Raw genomic sequence first — 25,130 nt, forward strand, 5'->3', positions numbered from 1 at the left:
GTGGTGCTGGGAAAACTGGACAGGTACATGTAAAAGTATGAAATTAGAACACTCCCTAACACCGTACACAAAAATAAACTCAAAATGGGTTAAAGACCTACATGTAAGGCCAGACACTATCAAACTCTTAGAGGAAAACATAGGCAGAACACTCTAGGACATAAATCACTGCAAGATCCTTTTTGACCTACCTCCTAGAGAAATGGAAATAAAAACAAAAATAAACAAATGGGACCTAATGAAACCTAAAACCTTTTGCACAGCAAAGGATACCATAAACAAGACAAAAAGACAACACTCAGAATGGGAGAAAATATTTGCAAATGAAGCAACTGACAAAGGATTAATCTCCAAAATTTATGAGCAACTCATGCAGCTCAATAACAAAAAAACAAACAACCCAATCCAAAAATGGGCAGAAGAACTAAATAGACATTTCTCCAAAGAAGATACACAGATTGCCAACAAACACATGAAACGATGCTCAACATCACTAATCATTAGAGAAATGCAAATCAAAACTAAAAGGAGATATCATCTCACACCAGTCAGATTGGCCATCATCAAAAACTCTAGAAACAATAAATGCTGGAGAGGGTGTGGAGAAAAGGGAACACTCTTGCACTGCTGGTGGGAATGTAAATTGATACAGCCACTATGGAGAACAGTATGGAGGTTCCTTAAAAAACTACAAATAGAACCCCATAAGACCCATAAGACCCATAAGACCCCACAATCCCACTACTGGGCATATACCCTGAGAAAACCATAATTCAAAAAGAGACATGTACCAAAATGTTCATTGCAGCTCTATTTACAATAGCTAGGACATGGAAGCAACCTAAAAGTCCATCAGCAGATGAATGGATAGAGAAGATGTGGCACATATATACAATGGAATATTACTCAGCCATAAAAAGAAATGAAACTGAGTTATTTGTAATGAGGTGGATAGACCTGGAGTCTGTCATACAGAGTGAAGTAAGTCAGAAAGGGAAAAACAAATACCGTATGCTAACACATATATATGGAATCTAAGAAAAAAAATGTCATGAAGATCCTAGGAGTAGGACAGGAATAAAACACAGACCTACTAGAGCATGGCCTTGAGGATATGGGGAGGGGGAAGGGTAAGCTGTGATGAAGTGAGAGAGTGTCATGGACATATATACACTACCAAATGTAAAATAGATAGCTAGTGGGAAGCAGCCATATAGCACAGGGAGATCAGCTCGGTGCTTTGTGACCACCTAGAGGGGTGGGATAGGGAGGGTGGGAGGGAGGGAGATGCAAGAGGGAAGAGATATGGAAACATATGTATAACTGATTCACCTTGTTGTAAAGCAGAAACTAACACACCATTGTAAAACAGTCATACTCCAATAAAGATGTTAAAAAAAAATTTTTTAATTAAAAAAAAGTGACTAGTCTCTAGCAATTCTGTCTACAAGATGCACTGTACAAGGGCACCTTACTTTGGGCGTAAGGAATTCAGAAAAGCTAAAAATAAAAGGACAGGCAAAAGTAGATAAGGCAAATGCATTACAGAAAAGAAAAAGAAAAAGAAAGCAAAGATCCTGTTCTTAATATAAGAAAAAGTAGAATTCAGGCTAAAGAGCATTAAATGAGACAAAAAGAATACCCTATAATGCTAAAGGCTACAGTTCACAAAAAAATTATCAGTTTTGAGTATCCATGCACAAAACAACACAGTAGCAACTTCGTCAAGTGCAAACTCTAAGAAATGCAAGGAGAAATAGACAAAGTATACTAAGATTAGAAAACTCTTTCTCTCAGTGTGAGACAGATCAAAGAGTCAAAAATAAACGTAAGGGGCTTCCCTGGTGGCGCAGTGGTTGGGAGTCCGCCTGCCGATGCAGGGGACGCGGGTTCGTGCCCCAGTCCGGGAGGATCCCACGTGCCGCGGAGCGGCTGGGCCCGTGAGCCGTGGCCGCTGAGCCTGCGCGTCCGGAGCCTGTGCTCCGCAACGGGAGAGGCCACAACAATGAGAGGCCCGCGTACCGCAAAAAAAAAAAAAAAAAAAAAAAAAAAAAAAAGTAAGGATACAGAAGACCTAAACAATCGGGGAGATCTTATGCATAAATATCAAACCTTTTACCCTGATAATACCAGATAATACAGAATGTATCTCCTTTTTGGGTGAACATGGAACTTTCATGAAATTGACCATGTTAGGCTACAAAGAAAACCTCAATATTTTCCATATTGCATATTCAAACAGCATATTACTTTTGCACGCCTTTTCCCATCTTTTAATTTACTGAGGTGTAATTTACAAATAATAAAATGCACCCATTTTGTGTACATTTCAATGCTTTTTGACAAATCAATATATCCAAGTAGCCATCACAGCAATCAAAATACAGAAAATTTCCATCATCCCCCCAAATTCCTTTGTATCTCTACAAGAGCCAATCTTCTCCCTCCACATCAGGCAATCAATTTACTTTCCATCACTATAGATTGGGTTTGTGCTTCCTAGAGTTTCATATGTACGGAATCATACAGTATACATTCTTTTGTGTCTGGCTTCTTTTGCTCAGCTTAACAGTTTTAAGATTCATCTATGTTATTGTATCAGGAGTTCATTCTTTTTATTGCCAAATAGTATTCCATTGTATGAACGCACAGTTTGTTTATCCATTTACTTGTTGATGGTTGTTTCCAGTTCTTATCTATTATGAATAAATATGAACATTGGTGTACAAGTCTCTGTGTAGATGTAAGTTTTCACTTCTCTTGGTTAGATTTCCTAGGAGTGGAGTTATTGGGTTGTGTGTAAAGTGTATTTTCCTATTATTTCCAACAGTTTTGTGTCATCCTGATTTAGGCACATCTTGTAAATACCATATAGCCACAAGATTTTAAAAACAGCCAATCTGAGCATTTGTCTTTTAATAAGGGAACTTAACCTAGTCACATTCATTCATCATGACTACTGTGTTTGGACTTTTCCCTACCCAACTTAGTTTTCTATTTTCCATTATTTCTTCTTCCCTCCCCTCTTCTGAATTTCTTTTTCCTCTTTCTTTTAAAATTTACATATAGTGAAGTATACAGATCTCCAGTGGCATATTCTTTTTTATTTTTTAATTTTAATTTTTTAGTTAATTGAGCTTCCCTTTTCCATTTTATTTCTGTTGGTTTAGGAGACATACATCTTACGTTAGTTAGGATTAGGTTTGGCTATACAATTAAAGTAAAACCCAGGTAGCCTTTTCTAATGTATTGGCATACCTGGTCACTCAAATCCAAAGCTAACATTATCTAACAGTTCTCCCGCAGAAGAACACCTCTCCAGTAAGAGCTCTGATTAAGACTATTTGGCTTGACCCTGATCACCCATGTTTGAAATAATCACAATGGCAAAGGGAATAAGGATGTTCTAATTGGTCCAGTTTGATTCTAGGTACCTCATGTAAGTGTACAGTATTTGTCTTTTCGTGACTGGCTTATTTCACTTAGCATAATGATGTCAAGGTTCATCCCTATTGTAGTATGTGTCAGAATAGTATAAACGCATACTATTCCATTGCATGTATATACCACATTTTGGTTATTCATTCACCTGTTTGGACACTTGCGTTGCTTCCACCTCTTGGCTATTGTGAATAGTGATGCTAATGAACATGGGTACACAAATAACTCTTCAAGATCCTGCTTTCAATTCTTTTGTATATATTCCCAGAAGTGGAATTGCTGGATCATATAGTAGTTCTATTTAAAAATGTTTGAGGAACCATCATACTATTTTCCATAGCAGCTGTACCATTTTACATTTCCACCAGCAGTACACAGCAGTCCCAACTTCTCCACATCGTCGTCAACACTTGTTGTTTATTTATCCTTAACAGCAGCCATCCTAATAGGTATAAGGTGGTATCTTACTGTGATTTCAATTTGCACAATGATTCAATTTCCCTAATGATTAGTGATGTTGAACATCTTTTCATGGGCTTTTTGGCCATCTATATGTCTTATTCAGAGAACTGTCTGTTCAAGTCCTTTGCCTATTTTTAAATCTACCTCATTGTTTTTAAATGCCCATGACGTTCCATAGTATAGACATAACACAGTTAAAACTTTCTGATGGATATTTACATTCTTTTCAATTTTTCTCTATTATAAATAGTGGTGCAGTAAACATCCTTCTATACACTTCCTTGTACACGTGTGAATTTTTTTACACATTTATCATGCATTTACATCACACTGATCATGTGATGCAAATGCACTGATCATTTTAAAGGAAATCACCTATATGATACCCGTAAATAACCAAAAAATAGAATTGGGCTCACACGATATCTGCAATTTTTATTTTAATGGATCCTGCCCAACTGCTGTCTGAAATGGTTATACTTTTCTGCATTCTTGTCAGCACTACATGACTATCCATTTCCTCATACCCTTGTTATATATATTGAAAATCTTCTGGTCAGTCATTTGTCTTAATTTTGGGGGAAGTTGTTTTGCAGAGAAATCTTTTTTTTTTTTTTTTTTTTTTTTTTTTTGCGGTACATGGGCCTCTCACTGTTGTGGCCTCTCCCGTTGCGGAGCTCAGGCTCCAGACGCGCAGGCTCAGTGGCCATGGCTCACGGGCCTAGCCGCTCTGCGGCATGTGGGATCTTCCCAGACCGGGGCACGAACCTGTGTCCCCTGCATTGGCAGGCGGACTCTCAACCACTGCGCCACCAGGGAAGCCCAGAAATCCAATTTTAATGTATCCACACTTAGCAATATTTTCTTTATGGCTTTTACGTTCTTCATCTTCTTTTAAGAATTCTACTCAGAGCCTATACACATTTTCTTGTTTTTTTCCTAATACTTTCATAGCTTAAAAAATATTTAGACTTTTATCCAGTTGAAACATTTTCTCGTGAAGGATATGAGGTAGAAATCTAATTTTTTTTTCAAATGGATAGCCAACTTGTCATTATAATACAATAATCGCTAACATTTATTGAACAACACTTACTTGTAACAGGTACTATTCATTTCAACCCCATCTTATTGGGGTTGTTTTGAGGATTAAACAAAACATTTTAAAAGGGAAACAAAGAAGGCATCAAATGGCTATGTGGTTTGCCCAATTCATACAGATATTAACTGGTGAAATCAGGATTCTAACCCCAATGGAATGACTCCACAATATTTGGCTTTTAATGTAATTTCCTTTTCATATAGATTTGAAATACCAGCTTTATAATATACCAAATTGCCATAAATATATAGGTCTATTTATGGACTTTCTGGTCTGTTTCAATGATCTATTTGTCCATTCTTAGCTATGTTATGATCATGTAAAACATCTAATCTGATGTTATCCACTCTAATTAAAGTTTTAGTAACTCCCCATTGACCTTAGGATTAAGTCCAAATCCTTTAGCATGTCATATAAAGCCCCCTCCCTCCCACCTCCTACCTCTGGAGTCTCAGATGTGGCTACAGAAACCTTCCCTTTCTAGTTCTTTTTAAAGATTAACTCAAACCTAACTGCTTCTGGTCTTTCTCCCCTCCCCATCCCAACCAAGTAGAAAGAAATTATTCTTTCCACCTGTATGTCTACTCCCTCATACTTTTATCTTAGCATCATTATTTTACCATATTTATTCATCTACATGTTTCTCTTTTCCACCATAAATGAGTATCTTGAGGATAAGACCATATCTTATTAAATACCTAGTATCACCTTAATAAACATTTGTTGAGTAAATCAATATAGAATGACCATCAAATTATGTGAGCAATTATCTGATTTATAAAAACATGCAACAAATTTTAAAATGACACAAAATATAATTTTCAAAACAACATTAAAAAGTGAGTGTATTTAACCATACTCAGCTCATTACAGAGCAAATGGGTGAGTGGAATAATAATTCATGCTACAGCATGTTTAATGAACTGGCAAAAGAGAAAGTTGGTCGAAGGAAGGCAGAGGAAATTTGTTTTTTAAGAATTAGAACCGAGGGGCTCCATAATCATCTGGCATCCGCTCAATGTTGTACCTGATCAGAACAAAAAATTAACACTGGTAAGAAATGTGGGTCCAGAACCCACCTTAAAAAACCATCCTTTACTGATTATATCACTCTCACCTCCTGTTGTGAATCCTTTGTCAGTGGGAACTAAATTTTAAAGGCCTATCATAATGAATGATTTACAGCAAAATGCTGACTATATTATCTTTATTCTTCAAAGTGAGAAAGTTAAGTTGAGGAGCCAGGCACTGAGTCCAGGTAAGTCCAAGGCCCTCACCCATATTCTTCCCATTCTGTTGTGTTTGTCCCAGGATAAAAGCTGGCCAGTAATATCTGAGGACTGACATAGGAATATCCAAGAAGGATAAAAAGCAGCTTTTGTTTGTTTGTTTGTTTTGGCTTAAAACAGTGGTCATTTATTTATTATTTAGTACAATTGTGAGGGCTGATTAGGCGGTTTTGTTGCTGGCCTCCCTGGACTCACTCACAGACCTGCCAACAGCTGGGGGCCCAGCTGGCACTGGGTGTCCACAGCTTTTGTTTTTTTAATAAACTTTTAGTTTCCCAGATGAGGTGCTAATCACATGCACTAGGTTTCAAAAAAATATTTCTAGCCAAAAAGATTAGCTTGATTTAAATTACTGCTTTGTATTTAAGGCCACACATATCCCTATTTCTTCTAGTGATCTTATTGTAACAATGTGAATGTCTGCCTCACTCCTAAATCCTAGCTCTATCTTTTGCCTTTGCCTCATTTCTTCAAATAGAACTATGTAAACATTTATTTGATACATCAATCTCTTTCAAATCCTTCCATAACTTGACCTCATTTTTAATTGATATTAATTATATACTTTTAATCACTTCCCTAAGAGTAAGTTCTCACCTATGGTTAGAAATGTACATGATGGGAACTCCAGGGATCTTCCGGATTCTTCGTTTAAGGTCCCGGTCAACGGTGGCCACAATGTAACATTTGTGCTGGAAGAGACCCATTGGGTGTTCACATAGAGCTCATTCAGTGATACTGGATACAACCACTGGCTAGTCTGAAGAACTATTCATTTTCACAGTAAATAGGAAAGGAAAGGCTAAACCAATTTGTTGAGTAGCTACTATGATCTAGGAGCTCAAATTTATAAGCTGCCTGGACTGAATGTAGCTCTAAGAATCTTGAGGGGGAGAAGATAGAAAAACTATTTAAAAGCTGCAAATTGGTTTTTGTCTTATAAGTGGAGAGGATTTTCATATCTGGGACAGACAATTCCTTGGTTTTGGGAAAACACCCTTAGAGACTCTACACAAAGGTAGAGTAAGTGCCTTAGATATGAGGCCACAACTTTTGCCGTCTGTGGCATCTCTGGGGCTGACCTACTCTGAGGCCTCCTAGCAGTGGGGGTAGGCTGCCTCCTTGGCCCTAAAGCCGGAATAGGAGGATCTCCAGGACAAGTCTGAGTCAAACAGCTCTGAAAGCACTAACATTTAGCTACCAGTTTGGAACTAATTTGTATTGTACTTTACTTCCATCCTACCCAAATCTCTTACTGAGTTTTATAAAGAGTTGCAGACTGGTGTCAGCCATGCTGTGGGAAATTAAGGGAAATGCTGGCCCCACCCATGGGATGAAGTGGCTAAAAGGATGTCAGTGTGGTCACCAGATGAAGATGATTACCCTCAGCAGAGAGAGGCTCTTTAAGGGCAATCAGTAGCAGAAGTTCTTGTAGTATTTGACAAGGAAGCCAGAACACAAGAATAAAAAACCTACTTATTCTAGGGTATGTGTGAAACAGCATCCTGGGAGACTTAGGTGTAACAAAATTCCTACACAGGGAGTAAATGGAACCTCACTTTAGATTCACAGGGAGGTGGAATCTGATATATTATTATGTCTATACTCACTCACTTAAACCATCTTAGAGAGAAGATTTGTGGAATAAAGAATCAGTAAATGCTCCAAATTACACACCCAATAAATGCAAGTGCTAAGATTTGAAATCCTCCCTAAGCCAGTAAGCCAGTGATCTTTCCATTATGATTATAGTATACACTTCCAATCCATTTTCTCAAGTAAATGAGGACACCTACACTTCCCATGAAGGGATTCTACATAATTTTTATCATTTATATTCCTAGATACTTTACATGAACATTCAGGAAATAAGTTTATCTTTTTTTTAAATAGCACAAAGTACATATTAAAAAATGATGATACCTGAGTTACTCTTTGTACTAAGCAGTCATCTGCATAGGTTCCTTTGTGTGTGCATGGTAATCGTTCAAATCTTGGATCCTTGGCAATCCTATATGGTTATAAAAGTGGATTAATGAAAACATTCAAGCAATTGAATAACTTTATGGCTCTCAATCAGTGAAATAAAAGTAATGTGATCTATCTGGAGATTTTAAGACACCCCTCTCCTCCTGAAGCTTATCTTCTAATTGAAAGACAATTTAGAGAAGGGAAGTAAAGCTTACTGACTGACAGCTGCTGTGCCTTACATCATGTACTTGTCACAAAACTGAATTATTTTACAGATAAAGAAGCAGATTCAGAGAGATTGATTAATTTGTTCAAAGCGACACAGCTGGAAAAAGCCAGGATTCAAAACCAAATCAATTTTAACCTAACCATTTTACTTTTAGAAAGTTGTCTTACACACATGTACAAGAATATAGGCACAAGGATGTCACTACTACACAGTTTATAAGAGCGGAAAACTGGAGATAATCTGATTATCCATCAGCAAGGTAAAAGTTAAATACATTTTGGTACCCCTATCCTATTTTTAAAAATGAGGTAGAGTTGTATGTACCAATGTGGAAGGACACATAATAAATTGTTAAATAAACAAAGCAGACCATATATATGTGCGTGTATACACACATACACACACACATACACACACATATGTAACATAAAAAAAATCATATTCATTAATGTCTTCACTGGTCTCAACAGAAAGGTCTATAGTATTGGGAATGTGATAAGCTTATGATTTTCCAAAACTCTAGTTTTTCACTTGAAAGCTCAATTTTTATCATTGGTAACTAACAGAGTAAGCTGTTTTCCTTAAAGTGACAGGTTCATTGCATTAATTTTTGATAAAATACGTGCTAAATACCAAAGTCTGAAAAATCAGTGTTTGCCAGTTGTTCTTCACATAAAAATGATATTTCATGAAAACGAAGCTGGTTCAGCTCACAACTCAAGCACACAAATGCTTTTCACAGAGACAACGTTCATCTTTGGTATGTTTTTCTTCTTCTTCCAGTTTTATTGAGATATAATTGACATACAGCACTGTGTAGTTTAAGGTTTACAGCATAATGATTTAACTTACATACATCATGAAATGATTACCACAGAAAGGTGACTGAGCATCCATTAGGAGAAATGCTTTATGTGTACATCACATTTCACCACACAGAATACTGATGTGTACTGCAGGGTTGAGATTTAACAAAGTTAATGAATTTTACTGCTCTATTAAGCATATTCTTAAGTGACTGACAATTTTTTTCAACTGCCAGTGGGTGGTAGTGAAGAATACAAAAACTACTAGCATTATTTGGGCCCACTGCCTTGATTTGTACTAAGGCACTGGCATTTTTTGCATTCAGTGCAAATGTCAGCACAGTGACAAAGGCAACATCTTGGCATTATTATGAAAACAGTTTTGCAAACTCCCTGCAACGGTCTCTAAGACTCCTGGGGTGGGGGAGGGTTCCATGAACCACACTTTGGGAACCACTGCTGTAAACTTAAGGCACTTTCTAGAATAAACTCAAAACTTCTTTAGGTAAACTCAAAATGCTTTATGTGTGAAATTCTGAAGAAGATAACTAGATAACAAACTAAGAGAAAAACACTATTTAATTGAAAATCTAGAGGAACTTAAATGGAGGCCCATGAGACCAATATGACTAAGTAACTTAGTTCAAAAAGCTTCAGCTTGAAAACCTCTAACTTTCCAATGTTTGCTTTCTTACTTATAAATAGTTAACTAGTTTTGTATGATTTTTATTTAAACTAACCAGACAAGAAATCTTCAGATAGCAAATAGTTGAAGGAGGGTAAAAACAATCTTCATTACATGAATCTAGAACAAATCTGGACCAGGTCCTTCCTACCTTAGAGCCACTCGATACTTCTGCCCCAACTTCTCAATTTCAGCCATTACGCAGTCAGTTATACAAGGGATACCTGTTAGGAAAAAAAAAATTAGCAACAGAACTTGTAAAGGAACTGATTTAACTCTCTCTGAATTATATCCTGTTGAGAGTATGTACGTATGGATATATGTATGTATGTATGTATATGTATTTACTGTTTGCCGTGCCACGCAGCTTGAGGGATCTTAGTTCCCTGACCAGGGATCAAACCGAGGCCCCCAACAGTGGAAGCGCAGAGTCCTAACCACTGGACCATCAGGGAATTCCCCTGTTAAGAATCTTTGAAATGACAGAAAAATAAGCATAGTACAGTGAACAATAAGCACTAGAGAAGAATAAAATCCCCATCTATAAAGAAACTAGGGAACTGTTCCAACCCCACATCACATACTCCATAAACTATCTGTCATAAACATAACTGAGGAAAAAAATTGAGCTGGATCCCTGTCATTGCTTATATATTAAAATAAAGTCTAGATGGAAAAAAATTTTAATGTGAATCAAAATATTTAAATGTGAACCAAAAGAAACCATGAAATTAACCAGAGAATATAAATTTGATCACATAAAAATATAAAACTTCTGTTTGACAACTATCAAACAAAAGGTCATACTAAAGTAAAATAAAAATAAACTGGGAAAAATATTTCTACACATTTGTCAAAGTGTAAATTTTCTTAATATACAAAGAGCTTTATAATAATACCTCGGAAGCACTAAAATTGAAGCTGTGATTAAAAAGTCTTCCAGCAGATAAAAGCCCAGGACCAGATGGCTTCACAGGTGAATTCTATCAAACATTTAGAAAAGAGCTAACACTTACCCTTCTCAAACTCTTCCAAAATATAGCAGAGGGAGGAACACTCCCAAACTCATTGTACAAGGCCACCATCACCCTGATACCAAAATCAGACAAAGATGTCACAAAAAAAGAAAACTACAGGCCAGTATCACTGATGAACATAGATGCAAAAATCCTCAACAAGATACTAGCAAACAGAATCCAAACAGCACATTAAAAGGATCATACACCATGATCAAGTGGGATTTATCCCAGCAATGCAAGGATTCTTCAATATATGCAAATCAATCAATGTGACACACCATATTAACAAATTGAAGAATAAAAACCGTATGATAAGCTCATTAGATGCAGAAAAAGCTTTCAACAAAATTCAACACCCATTTATGATAAAAATTCTCCAGAAAGTAGGCATAGAGGGAACCTACCTCAACATAATAAAGGCCATATTATGACAAACCCACAGCCAACATCGTTCTCAATGGTGAAAAACTGAAACCATTTCCTCTAAGATCAGGAACAAGACAAGGTTGCCCACTCTCACCACTATTATTCAACATAGTTTTGGAAGTTTTAGCCACAGCAATCAGAGAAGAAAAAGAAATAAAAGGAATCCAAATTGTAAAAGAAGAAGTAAAACTGTCTTTGTTTGCAGATAACATGACACTATACATAGAGAATCCTAAAGATGCTACCAGAAAACTACTAGAGCTAATCAATGAATTTGGTGAAGTAGCAGGATACAAAATTAATGCACAGAAATCTCTTGCATTCCTATACACTAATGATGAAAAATCTGAAAGAGAAATTAAGGAAACACTCCCATTAACCATTGCAGCAAAAAGAATAAAATACCTAGGAATAAACCTAAGGAGACGAAAGACCTGTATGCAGAAAACTATAAGACACTGATGAAAGAAATTAAAGACAACACAAACAGATGGAGAGATACACCATGTTCTTGGATTGGAAGAATCAACATTGTGAAAATGACTATACTACCCAAAGCAATCTACAGATTCAATGCAATCCCTATCAAACTACCACTGGCATTTTTCACAGAACTAGAACAAAAATTTCACAATTTGTATGGAAACACAAAAGACCCCGAATAGCCAAAGCAATCTTGAGAACGAAAAATGGAGCTGGAGGAATCAGGCTCCCTGACTTCAGACTATACTACAAAGCTACAGTCATCAAGACAGTATGGTACTGGCACAAAACCAGAAATATAGATCAGTGAAACAGGATAGAAAGCCCAGAGATAAACCCACGCACATATGGTCATCTTATCTTTGATAAAGGAGGCAAGAATATACAATGGAGAAAAGACAGCCTCTTCAAGAAGTGGTGCTGGGAAAACTGGACAGGTACATGTAAAAGTATGAAATTAGAACACTCCCTAACACCATACACAAAAATAAACTCCAGATGGATTAAAGACCTAAATGTAAGATCAGACACTATAAAACTCTTAGAGGAAAACATAGGCAGAACACTCTAGGACATAAATCACAGCAAGATCCTTTTTGACCCACCTCCTAGAGAAATGGAAATAAAAGCAAAAATAAACAAATGGGACCTAATGAAACTTAAAAGCTTTTGTACAGCAAAGGAAACCATAAACAAGATGAAAAGAAAACTCTTAGAATGGGAGAAAATATTTGCAAATGAAGCAACTGACAAAGGATTAATCTCCAAAATATACAAGCAGCTCATGCAGCTCAATATCAAAAAAACAAACAACCCAATCCAAAAATGGGCAGAAGACCTAAATAGACTTTTCTCCAAAGAAGATATACAGATTGCCAACAAACACATAAAACGATGCTCAACATCACTAATCATTAGAGAAATGCAAATCAAAACTACAATGTGGTATCACCTCACACCAGTCAGAATGGCCATCATCAAAAAAACCTAGAAACAATAAATGCTGGAGAGGGTGTGGAGATAAGGGAAACTCTTGCACTGTTGGCGGGAATGTAAATTGATACAGCCACTATGCAGAACAGTATGAAGTTTCCTTATAAAACTAAAAATAGAACTACCTTATGGCCCAGCAACCCCACTACTGGGCATGTACCCTGAGAAAACCATAATTCAAAAAGAGTCATGTACCACAGTGTTCATTGCAGCTCTATTTACAATAGCCAGGACATGGAAGCAACCTAAGAGTCCATCAACAGATGAATGGATAAAGAAGATGTGGCACATATATACAATGGAGTATTACTCAGCCATAAAAAGAAATGAAATTGAGTTATTCGTAGTGAGGTGGATGGACCTAGAGTCTGTCATACGGAGTGAAGTAAGTCAGAAAGAGAAAAACTAATACCATATGCTAACACATATATATGGAATTAAAAAAAAATAAAATGGTTCTGAAGAACCTAGGGGCAGGACAGGAGTAAAGATGCAGATGTAGAGAATGGACTTGAGGACATGGGGAGGAGTAAGAGTAAACTGGGATGAAGTGAGAGAGTGGCATGGACATATGTACACTGCCAAATGTAAAATAGATAGCTAGTGGGAAGCAGCCGCATAGCACAGGGAAATCAGCTCAGTGCTTTGTGACCACCTAGTGGGGTGGGATAAGGAGCGTGGGAGGTAGATGTAAGAGGGAGGAAATATGGGGATGGATGTATATGTATAGCTGATTCACCTTGTTATACAGCAGAAACTATCACAACATTTTAAAGCAATTACATTCCAATAAAGATGTTAATAAAAATAATAGGTTGGAATTATGTGTTATTTGCCAGACACTGTGCTAAGCACAAGGATTATCTCATTTAATCTTAAGAACAATTCCTATCAGGTAGCATTGTTATTATTATTCTCAGTTTATAGATGAGGAACCTGAAGTACAGTGAAGTAACTAGACAGCAAAAGGTGAAGCCAAGGTTTGAACTGAGACTGTCAGGCTTCAGAGTGGGTTCTTAACCACCAGGCTACATTTCAGTTCATAGAAGACAAACAAATGGTCAATCAACAGAAAAATGCTCAATTTCACTCCTAGTTAAAGAGATATAAATTGAGACAAGATTATACTTTCTACCTATTAGGATGGCAAAAACTAAACAGATGAAAACACCCAATATTTGAAGAAATAGGTATCATCACATTGTAAGTAGGTGTATAAATTTGTGTAACTATTTGAGGACAATTTTGCAATACCTATTAAAATTTAAAAAATATATACTCCCTTGATATTGCAATATGGCTTCTAGAGAATGTATTCAAAAGAAATATTCCACCCTAACACAGAGACACATTCACAGAGATATTCACTACAGCTTTGTTTATAATAAGGTAAAAACTGGAAATAATCCAAATGTCTAGTCTTTAAAAATAACATATTTAAACAATAGAATACTTGTAGTGGGGTGGGGGAGGAATGGACTGGGAGTTTGGGGTTAGTAGATGCAAACTATTACATAGAGAATGGGTAAACAACAAGGTCCTTCCCTGTATAGCACAGGGAACTATATTCAATATCCTGGGATAAACCATAATGGAAAAGAATATAAAAAAGAATGTATATATGTGTATAACTCAGTCACTCTGCTGTACAGCAGAAATCAACATGACGTTGTAAATCAACTATACTTCAAAAAAAATAAAGAATACTGTAACTGAAAAAAGGAATAAGGTCCATCTATATATATTGGCACAGAAAAATGTTCAAGATGTATTTGTTCAATGTAAAAAGCAAGGAGAAATAGATAACTAAGATGTGATATATCCATACAATGCCATACAATGGACTATTATTTGGTAGCAAAAAGAAATGATACACTGATACATGCTTTAACATGAATGACCCTAGAGAACATTACACTAAAATGACAGAGGACCAAAAATATGTGACCCCATTTTAACGAAATGTCCAAAATAGGCAAATCTATATAGAGAGAAAGCAAATTAATGGTTGCCTATGTGGGGCAGGGTGGGGCAGGGGGTTGGGGGAAATAGGAAGGGTTGGGGGATGATGGCTAAGGAGCTCACTTTCTTTTCACGTAATGAAAATGTTCTAAAATTGACTATGAATACACTAAAAACCACTGAATCATATATTTTATTTATTTATTTTTTTGTGGGATTTTAGTTCCCCGACCAGGGATTGAACCTGGGCCCTCGGCAGTGAGAGCGCAGAGTCCTAACCACTGGATCACCAGGGAATTCCCTGACTCATATATCTTAAATGAGTGACATATATGGTATGTGAACTAGATCTTAAAGTTGTTTTTTTTCTAAAAAGCATGAAGATAAAAAGGTAAATAATGCATGATCCATTCTCATTAATAAACAAAAGTAACCTCTACCCCACAGAAATTGTATACGAATTTTTAAAAGCTGCCCCTTTCTAAGGAAAGGCATTATAGGGAACTTTCATTTTCTTTATGCTAGATTTTCTTTTCACAAATACATTAATACTCTTGAAAGCAAACAAAGTTAAGAAATCTTAAACTAAAATACAATGCCCAGAAGAAAAAGCAGTTGTAAAATGGAGGAAAGAAGAAGTCAGGAAGAGCAGACAGTCATGCAATCAGAGGGCAATACATCAGAGGGCCTTAAAAGGATCAATTTCAGAGCCATGTAGCACTGAAGCAAGGGCTTGCATAGGGAGCATGGAAGCAGGCTCAGGAAGATCACTACAAAGAACATAGGAAGATCACTACAAAGAGGACTCATGGGCAGAAAAGAAAGCTCATGGGTAGCTAACCATCCTCCTTTGTTGGAATATCAAATGCAAGGGACCAGGAGCTCTGAAAAGGTCAAAGAGGCATCTCCAAGGCAAAAGGAAGATAAAGGCATTTTTATAAATAAAGGCAAGTGAAGAAAAATTAAATAAGCAGAGCTTAAAACGGTTAAGGAATCTCCTAGGTAACTGAATTTGTACTGTCGTAGAATGTTTCTTCAGACTTTACTTTGAGGTATTATGTTACACAGAAAGTGGTATTTTCCTTAATAAGCTTGTTTTTGGAAAAGGTACCATGAGAAGATTTAGCTGTATGCATTATAGCTATACTCTATGGTATCCATATCTGCAGAAAAACCTAACTATAGGACTGAAGCTATCCTAAACAATCATCTTTTTTTCTTTTTGGCCACTACACGCTTGTGGGATCTTGGTTCCCTGACCAGGGACTGAACCTGCGCCCTCAGCAGTAGAGTGAAAGTGCCGAGTCCTAACCATTGGACTGCCAGGGAATTTCCCCTAAACAATAACCATTTAGATAATAGCGGCAGAGCTATAGAGTTCAGGGAAGCAATTCACCTCCAAGGGGCCATGCTTGAATCCTCCATCTATTTCATTTATAAATAGGCCACAGCATTCCTGGAGAAGCAGGAACGCCATGGGAATACAAGAAGTCTACCAAGATTAGTGTCTTCCCTCATACAGGCCACCCTAGTCCACTTTTACAGGCATGGTAGTGCTCCAACTTCAGACCACTCTTTATTATTTCTAAGAGACTTTTTTAAAAATTAAAGTATTAGGGCTTCCCTGGTGGCACAGTGGTTGAGAGTCCGCCTGCCGATGCAGGGGACACGTGTTCGTGCCCCGGTCCGGGAAGATCCCACATGCCACGGAGCGGCTGGGCCCGTGAGCCATGGCTGCTGAGCCTGCGCTCCACAACAGGAAGAGGCCACAGCAGTGGGAGGCCCGCATACCGCATGAAAAAAAAAAAAATTGAAGTATTAGATGTACATAGCTTAAAAAAAATACGAAAAGGACTATATGAAAAAATAACCATCCCCTGATCTTTTCCCACCCCACCAATTCTGACCCTTAGAGATGACTATTTTAATTCATTGGCTGTTTTTCTCACTTGGTGGTTACCTTTATAACTTGATTAATAATAAACTTATGCAGTTACTTTTTTTTAAGGAAGATAATCAAAGATATTTATTGCAAAATTGGTTATGTTAATGTATATTTTCTAGATTTTTTTCATCTTAGTGCATCCAAGTTTTGAAATGCTTGAGGCTGTACAAAGGTCTTCGTAGCATGTATTAACATGCAAAGGTGTTCATGATACATTACTCAGTGAAAAAAAAAACAGGTGGCCAAAAGCATGCATAGTATAATTCCAATTATGTTTAAAAGTAAATCTATATTTTTATTAATTGTAAAAGGTTGGAAGGTAATACCCAAACTATTAACAGTGATTATTTCTGGGAAGTAAAATTACAGCGTGACTGGGGGGAGAACTTTTGCCTACTCTTTTTACGTTCTGTATTGCTTAGTTTTTTATTTTTTTTGTTTTTTAAATATGTATTTATTTATTTATCTAGTTGCACTGTCTTAGTTGCAACAGGAGGGCTCCTTAGTTGCAGCTCACTGGCTCCTTAGTTGTGTCACGTGGGCTTCTTAGTTGCTGCAGGCAGGCTCCTTAGTTGCGGCACGTGGGATCCTTAGTTGTAGCATGCAAACTCTTAGTTGCGGCATGCATGTGGGATCTAGTTCCCTGACCAGGGAACAAACCCAGGCCCCCTGCATTGTGAGCACGGGGTCTTAACTACTGTGCCACCAGGGAAGTCCCTGTATTGTTTAGTTTTAATGTACATGTTACTATTATAATTTACATAATTTAAACACGTTAAATGATTTTTTTACTCACCACTTTCTGTAAAACAAAGTCTAAACTCCTTAGCTTTTTACTTAAAGCACTCAACAATTTGTCTCCAAACCACTTTTGCCAATCTTTGAAATGTTTGTGGATAGAATTGAGTTTCACCTTCACTCTCCTACTTATACTCACTTGAGCCCAACTATTCTCACCAAATTTGCTCTCACGTTTTCAACCTTTGGGAGTGTCCTTTCCTTTGCTTGGAATGCTCTCTCTCCTTCTCTCTATTCACTAAAATCCAACCAAGCTATGAAGCTCAGATCAAGTAGCACTCACCCTCTCTTGAATTCCTATATTATATAACATCTGATACTCAAGTAGTGATCATTATCGAATGAAGAAATGAATCTTCAAGTTTCTGTTTAGTTTTCTCATTTGTAAAATGGGGACATACTACTCATCATATTAGGTTATTGTGAGGATTATGAAAATTATGAAAAGCACTTAACACAACACCAGAACATAGTAATTCATAGTTCAAAACAGCTGGCATTATGATTATCTTTTTTTCATCTACTGACATCTCCTCTCTCCATCTAGATGGTCAAATCCTGGATGACAGAAACAGCATACCATATATTCTAGCATCCTTCTTTAAACTCTGTGTAGTAGAGCCACTTCATATTTATTGTTAATGGTGACAATGAAGATTATGAAAGAAATATACCACTAACTTTCAAAGAAATAACAAATCACTTAGTTTGGAAAATACTATGACTTCATGGTACCAAGAATAACATATTAACATGGAATTATAATAGTAAAACATTACTGAGATGAAATATACAAATAAAACAATATGTTCTTTCTTCAGTGAAATCACAGAAAATAGGATAGGTGATTCCTAGAATTCTATTTTCACAAACATAACTAGATGCCAGACAACAGTAGGGAATTATTTACGGAAAACACCAGACGAATTTGGTTTAATATCTTGTTGGCAGATAGCACATCATGCTTCTACAGAAGCTCCATGTGTTCTAGAATTTTGATGTAATAGGATTTTACGTACTGTCATAAAAATAGAATGCTCTACTGCAAAGACATAGCAGGAGTGACCAACTCTTGTTATGTTTAGTTCCTCACTTTGTTCCCATCCAAAATCACTGCTACATTACAGCCTTCAAATTTCAGTCAATTTACTGGCAGCTTGATTGGATGTTTCTGTTCCCACTTAATCCCACCTGACAGATATGATCTGGGTGGCACAGTGCCACTGAAACAACTGGAGTTCCTGATACAGTACATTACCCTAGAACAATAAAGTCAGATTGTTATTTTATCTTTGGCGGCCTAAAAATTATTTTTCTGAGCATGGCTTCTTGTTTGGTTTGTGTGTCTGCTCAGTACTTTATAGTTAAACCAACTTTGTCCCTCACCAGTGTGTAACTCTGTGTCCAGTAATTCAAGAAGTCAAAGTGTGAATCATTTAAATAAGATACATAGATGCCTTATTTTTTTGTTTTGTTTTAGCATTATTTATTTATTTATTTATTTTTGGCTGCGTTGGGTCTTCGTTGCTGTGCATGGACTTTCTCTAGTTGCGGTGAGCGGGGGCTACTCTTCATTGTGGTACACGGCTTCTCAGTGCAGTGGCTTCTCTTGCTACGGCTTCTCTTGCTGTGGAGCATGGGCTCTAGAGCACAGGCTCAGTAGTTGTGGCACACAGGCTTAGCTGCTCTGCAGCATGTGGGATCTTCCCAGACCAGGGCTCGAACCTGTGTCTCCTGCATTGGCAGGCAGATTCTTAACCACTGTGCCACCAGGGAAGTCTCTTAAATATTTTATTTAAACTTAAAACTTGGGAGGGAAGAAAAAATTGGGAGATTGGGATTGACATATACACTCTAATGTACATAAAATAGGTAACTAATAAGGACCTACTGTGTAGCACAGGGAACTCAATACTCCATAATGGCCTATATGGGAAAATAATCTAAATAAGAGTAGATATATGTACATGTATAACTGATTCACTCTGCTGTACACCTGAAACCAACACAACACTATAAATCAACCACACCCCAACAAAAATTCTAAAAAAACCTTAAAACTTATATGTGTAACTAGTTCAGCATCCTTTTTTTTAACATCTTTATTGGAGTATAATTACTCTACAATGGTGTGCTAGTTTCTGCTTTATAACAAAGTGAATCAGCTATACATATACACATATCCCCATATCTCCTCCCTCTTGCGTCTCCCTCCCACCCTTCCTATCCCACCCCTTTAGGTGGACACAAAGCACCAAGCTAATCTCCCTGTGCCATGCGGCTGCTTCCCACTAGCTATCTATTTTACATTTGGCAGTGTACATATGTCCATGCCACTCTCTCTTTATCCCAGTTTACTCTTACCCCTCCCCGTGTCCTCAAGTCCATTCTCTACATCTGCATCTTTATTCCTGTCCTGCCCCTAGGTTCTTCAGAACCATTTTATTTTTTTTTAATTCCATATATATGTGTTAGCATATGGTATTTGTTTTTCTCTTTCTGACTTACTTCACTCTGTATGACAGGCTCTAGGTCCATCCACCTCACTACGAATAACTCTATTTTGTTTCTTTTTATGGCTGAGTAATATTCCATTGTATATATGTGTCACATCTTCTTTATCCCTTCATCTATCGATGGACACTTAGGTTGCTTCCATGTCCTGGCTATTGTAAATAGAGGTGCAATGAACACTGTGGTACATGACTCTTTTTGAATTATGGTTTTCTCAGGGTACATGCCCAGTAGTGGGGTTGCTGGGTCATAAGGTAGTTCTATTTGTAGTTTTATAAGGAACCTCCATACTTTTCTCCATAGTGGCTGTATCCATTTACATTCTCACCAACAGTGCAAGAGGGTTCCCTTTTCTCCAAACCCTCTCCAGCATTTATTGTTTCTAGATTTTTGATGATGGCCATTCTGACTGGTGTGAGGTGATAGCTCACTGTAGCTCTGACTTGCGTTTCTCTAGTGATTAGTGATGTTGAGCATCCTTTCATGTGCTTGTTGGCAATCTGTATATCTTTTTTGGAGAAATGTCTATTTAGGTCTTCTGCCCATTTTTGGATTGGGTTGTTTTTTTGATATTGAGCTGAACGAACTGCTTGTATATTTTGGAGATTAATCCTTTGTCGTTGCTTCATTTGCAAATATTTTCTCCCATTCTGAGGGCTGTCTCTTTGTCTTGTTTATGGTTTCCTTTGCTGTGCAAAAGCTTTTAAGTTTCATTAGGTCCCATTTGTTTATTTTTGCTTTTATTTCCATTTCTCTAGGAGGTGGGTCAAAAAGGATCTTGCTGTGATTTATGTCATAGTATATTCTGCCTATGTTTTCCTGTAAGAGTTTTATAGTGTGCAGTTATTTTTCATATTTATTAATTCTAGGCATTTAAAGAATTTACCTAAAATAAGAAAGAATTTACCTCTCTTACTCACCATACATCCCTTATCCCATCTTCCCAATTTTGTTTTTTTAAATTTTTAAAATATTTAAGTATTTATTTATTTATGGCTGCACTGGGTCTTTGTTGCTGCACCCAGGCTTTCTCTAGTTGTGGCGAGCAGGGGCTACTCTGTTGTGGTGTGCGGGTTTCTCATTGTGGGGCTTCTCTTGCTGTGGAGCGCCGGCTCTGGAACATAGGCTTCAGTATCTGTGGCACATGGTCTCAGTAGCTGTGGCTTGCTGGCTGTAGAGCGCAGGCTCCATACTTGTGGCACACAGGCTTAGTTGCTCTGCGGCATGTGGGATCCTTCCAGACCAGGGCTCAAACCCATGTCCCCTGCATTGGCAGGCAGATTCTCAGCCACTGTGCCACCAGCGAAGGCCCCCCATCTTGTTAATTTTAATAAATCAATAAACAATATTCACATTACTGTCATTCTGTAAATGTTCATTATATAGTATCTTTTAAATATTAAAGACGGTGGTGTACATTTTTTCCTTTGATTCCAATAATTTATTCTTTACAGCCAAGTTAAAGTCTAATTTTCACTTGTACCTTTAACTAGATGACTGGAAAATATATGAATGTAAAGCCACCACAATACACAACAGATCTCACTATTAGGAAGTTATTCCCTTGTACTGGGCCTAAATTTTTTTTTCCTCCTCGTGGTAGGAAGAGAAGATCATTTGAAGGAGGAGACACCCAAACACACAAGGGAAATCTATTATTGGTAAATTGCATACCTACATGTAAATAAACTACCTCAGATCCTTTGTGGTACAAATAAACATCACACTGAATAAACTTAAGAATAGTTGACCATCATAATTTCTGATTCTGTGATTGTAAATGGCAAAATGTCTTATTTAGCTTTTCCACATTGGAGTGGAATGGAGGATGTTTCCTACTTAATGTAAATAAATAAATAAATAAATAGTGAGAAATGAAATAAATTTTCATTTATCCAGAATTTTAAAATCTGTTTTAAAATCCTAAAACAGAAAATTCCCCACCTATTTTTTTTTCTAAATTGATGTCTATAATGATGGTCAAAGCATGCTAAGTGTTTTATGAATTGTGAAAGTTTAATTATTCCCAGTGAAGTTTGCATTATATTTGTTTTTTTTAATAAATGTCTTTTTTTTAAACATTTTTTGGCATATTTCTTCTTAGTCCAATTTTTTAAAAAAAATTATTTATTTATTTGGCTGCGTTGGGTCTTAGTTTCAGCACGTGGAGTCTTCATTGTGGCCCGTGGGATCTTTAGTTGAGGCACATGGTATCTTTTAGTTGCAGCATGTGGATTCTTTAGTTGCGGCACACAGGCTCTTAGTTGCAGCATGCAGGAACTAGTTTCCTGATCAGGGATCGAACCTAGGCCCCCTGCACTGGGAGGGTGCAGAGTCTTAGCCATTGGACCACCAGGGAAGTCCCTGCACTATATTTCAATTCACTTAAAAAGGGTCATTGCTATGCAGAGCAAATTAAATAGCCAGCAATTCAGTTAAACTAGAACCCCATTACCTTCTTTTCATGTATTTGGATAAGTATGATTATTCTGTACAAATGTCACAGAAATGGAAAGGTCTGATACTCACACTTGGCATACAGACAGTCCATCATTGATTGCACTAAGTCCAGTTTGGCTTTAATGGAAAAGTTGATAAAGTTGGTATCCACCAGGATGTGGTAAGGTGGGCCCAGCTGTGTGTTATATTGGAAGAATAAGCAGGAAGGGTGTTGGGGGCTGAAGGAAAAAGAAACAAAACACAAAGTAATGTCTACACTGATATTTGGTATAAACAAAAAAAAATAAGTCTCTGATTGGAACAGTTTGTTCCTTTTTCCTTTCACTGGAAATAAATCCTAATAAATCCTGTGATGATATATCCATCACCAATCTAGAGCAAATTAAAAAAATAAGAAAAATGTGATGAGGTTTCATAAGTTAAGTGTATTTATTTAAAAGGAATGATCTTTATACTGAAAATATACCCTTACTACTTTTTGGTGACACATTCTCTCTTTTATGAAATGCTGGTATGTTAAAACAATGGCAATTATTTCTTTTGAAAGATTCTTGGCAAAGAAAAAAAAATGATCCTAGATTTAATCCTCAGGATTTTAGGGAAAATTGTACTGCTCCGTGAAGTCCAAAAACCTTCAAACCATCAGAATTGGTATATACTCATCATAACACTTTCATTTGCATAGCTCCATTTGTATAGTTGTGCCAGACTGACAAATGACTGAGCAAATCAGTTCAGGGAAAGCCTGAATTTCTATGAGGTCTACAGTTTTAGAATCTTTCTTCTAGTTTTAAAGGAAAACTTGAAATTTTTGATTACTCACACTTCTCTTTCCTTGAGTGCACTAGGATCTTTCTTTTCTTTCTTTTTCGGTTTTAATCTATCCTTTTCTTTACTAGGAAAAAAAACAAGTAAATTCAATGTAGGGGGGAAGAAAAAAACCATAGCAGTTATAACCTCATGAAAGTTAAGTTTCTTCTTCTTCTTTTTTTAAATTTTTTCTACAAAGTAAATTCTACTTTGTGACTTCATTATATTAATATCAGCATACACTTTTTGAGCACGAATAACTGTGGGAAGTAGCCTGGAATTAACACAATTAATCAGTAAAATATAATTAAATTTTAAAACCATTAGCTAATAATCCATAAAAATTGTTAATGGTTAAATAAATGTTGGTTAGATTATTTCTTTCTTAGTCAGAAGCTCTCATATCAAGGATCAAAATCCACTTCCAAGAAGTGGGTAAATAGGCTGACATTTATCTTCTAAAGACTGAGATGCTTCAACAGCAGGAGGAAAAGGGTTCCCCTACATGTCTCTTAAAAAGCGCTAAAATGTGACAATACATATACAAAATTTAACTTTAACTAGAAACAGAATATTATTAGTGGGGCAAATTTCCTTAAAATTACATAATAAATACATACTAAAGACCAAGAATACAATTTAATAAGAAATGGATGGTCTAACAACCACTCACTCCTTTGTCCTGAGGCTCTGAAACAATGAAGTCTAGTCCTTATTTAATAACTCAGTCCATTGTTCACTGAAGCAGGCAAGCTGTTTAGTTTCTCCTTATAACAGGGAATATCATTCTACTCTCTTCTTCCACAGTCATAAATCTTCTTATAAGATTTATAAAGTGGAGACATCTATGTATTTTCCCATTTTTTCTTTCAAAAATACTTGAGTTGTCAGGTGCTGGTACAGCCATGGTCTCTGACCTCACCGCCTTTCAAAAATTATAACAAACCTTTTTTTCCTGGGGAATGTAGCAGTGTAATGGCAAGAACAGAGATAATCCTACCTACCTCACAAAACTGTTAGGAGGCTTAAACGTGATATGGAAGATACAGTATATAAAAACGGTGGTACAAATTGAACACTTAAGAGATGTTGAATTCCCATCCCATTCACCAGTGTACTTGCTCATCAGCTAAGTAACTGTTACACTTTACTACCCTATGCTATATAAATCCAAGACACAATAATATCAGAACTAAACACAAAACAACAACAAAAACTTTTACTACTTATCCTCTCGTGACTTCTATATCTCCGGGCAGTCTATGAACCCAGTTGATTCCAGACACTCACAGCCTCTGATCTCTGAGACTAAGCATTCGCTTCATGGTCGCATACTTCCGTGTTTTCTTTTGTTTCCCCTTAAAACAAAAATTTTAGAGTTAAAAGAGGTGGAAATACATTGCATCTTCTTGAGTTCCTTTTCTTTTGTCCACACCCCTCTTCCCTCAAATACCCAACTCTTCTTATTCTAGCTGCCTCAACCCAGCGCTCTCCCCACTCGCTAGAGCATAATAGGCACCACTCCAAGCAGTTTAAAAGCTAAGATCAGAATGAAAATAAGAAAGGGGAATGTTGTGGAAATTTGGCCAATGGCTACTCCCTCAATCTCTGTTCCAAACGTGGTCTGACAATGCCCCTTCTCCAACACTCGTCTCTCACCATGTTCACGCCGCACTGTTGTTTCTTCCGGAATCACCAGCAGCGCGACACTTTTGCGTCAGCCGTATAGCGCTTC

General features: G+C 36.9%; 1 protein-coding gene across 1 annotated transcript; it reads right to left on the reverse strand.

The window, feature by feature from the left end:
* Positions 1–5,800: 5,800 nt before the first annotated feature.
* FCF1 (FCF1 rRNA-processing protein) lies at positions 5,801–25,114 on the reverse strand. The gene is made up of 8 exons (XM_059055914.2): positions 25,055–25,114; positions 24,686–24,753; positions 23,409–23,480; positions 22,655–22,803; positions 10,137–10,209; positions 8,218–8,305; positions 6,892–6,986; positions 5,801–6,032 (listed from the first exon to the last, which is right to left on the reverse strand). The coding sequence occupies exons 1-8, from the start codon at positions 25,055–25,057 to the stop codon at positions 5,984–5,986; spliced, it is 597 nt and encodes a 198-aa protein (XP_058911897.1). The 5' UTR covers positions 25,058–25,114; the 3' UTR covers positions 5,801–5,983.
* Positions 25,115–25,130: the final 16 nt, after the last annotated feature.

The sequence above is a fragment of the Kogia breviceps genome, chromosome 3, assembly GCF_026419965.1.
Source record: "Kogia breviceps isolate mKogBre1 chromosome 3, mKogBre1 haplotype 1, whole genome shotgun sequence".
In the NCBI taxonomy this organism is placed as follows: Eukaryota; Metazoa; Chordata; class Mammalia; order Artiodactyla; family Physeteridae; genus Kogia; species Kogia breviceps.

Bases quoted from the DNA above. Each gene is read 5' to 3' on its own strand.
- FCF1 (XM_059055914.2), bottom strand. The intron at 10,210-22,654 runs GTGAGTATCAGA...TTTTCCTAACAG, and splicing joins GGACTGTCTGTATGCCAAGT to GTATCCCTTGTATAACTGAC. The intron at 6,033-6,891 runs GTGAGAACTTAC...TGTTCTGATCAG, and splicing joins ATGTACATTTCTAACCATAG to GTACAACATTGAGCGGATGC.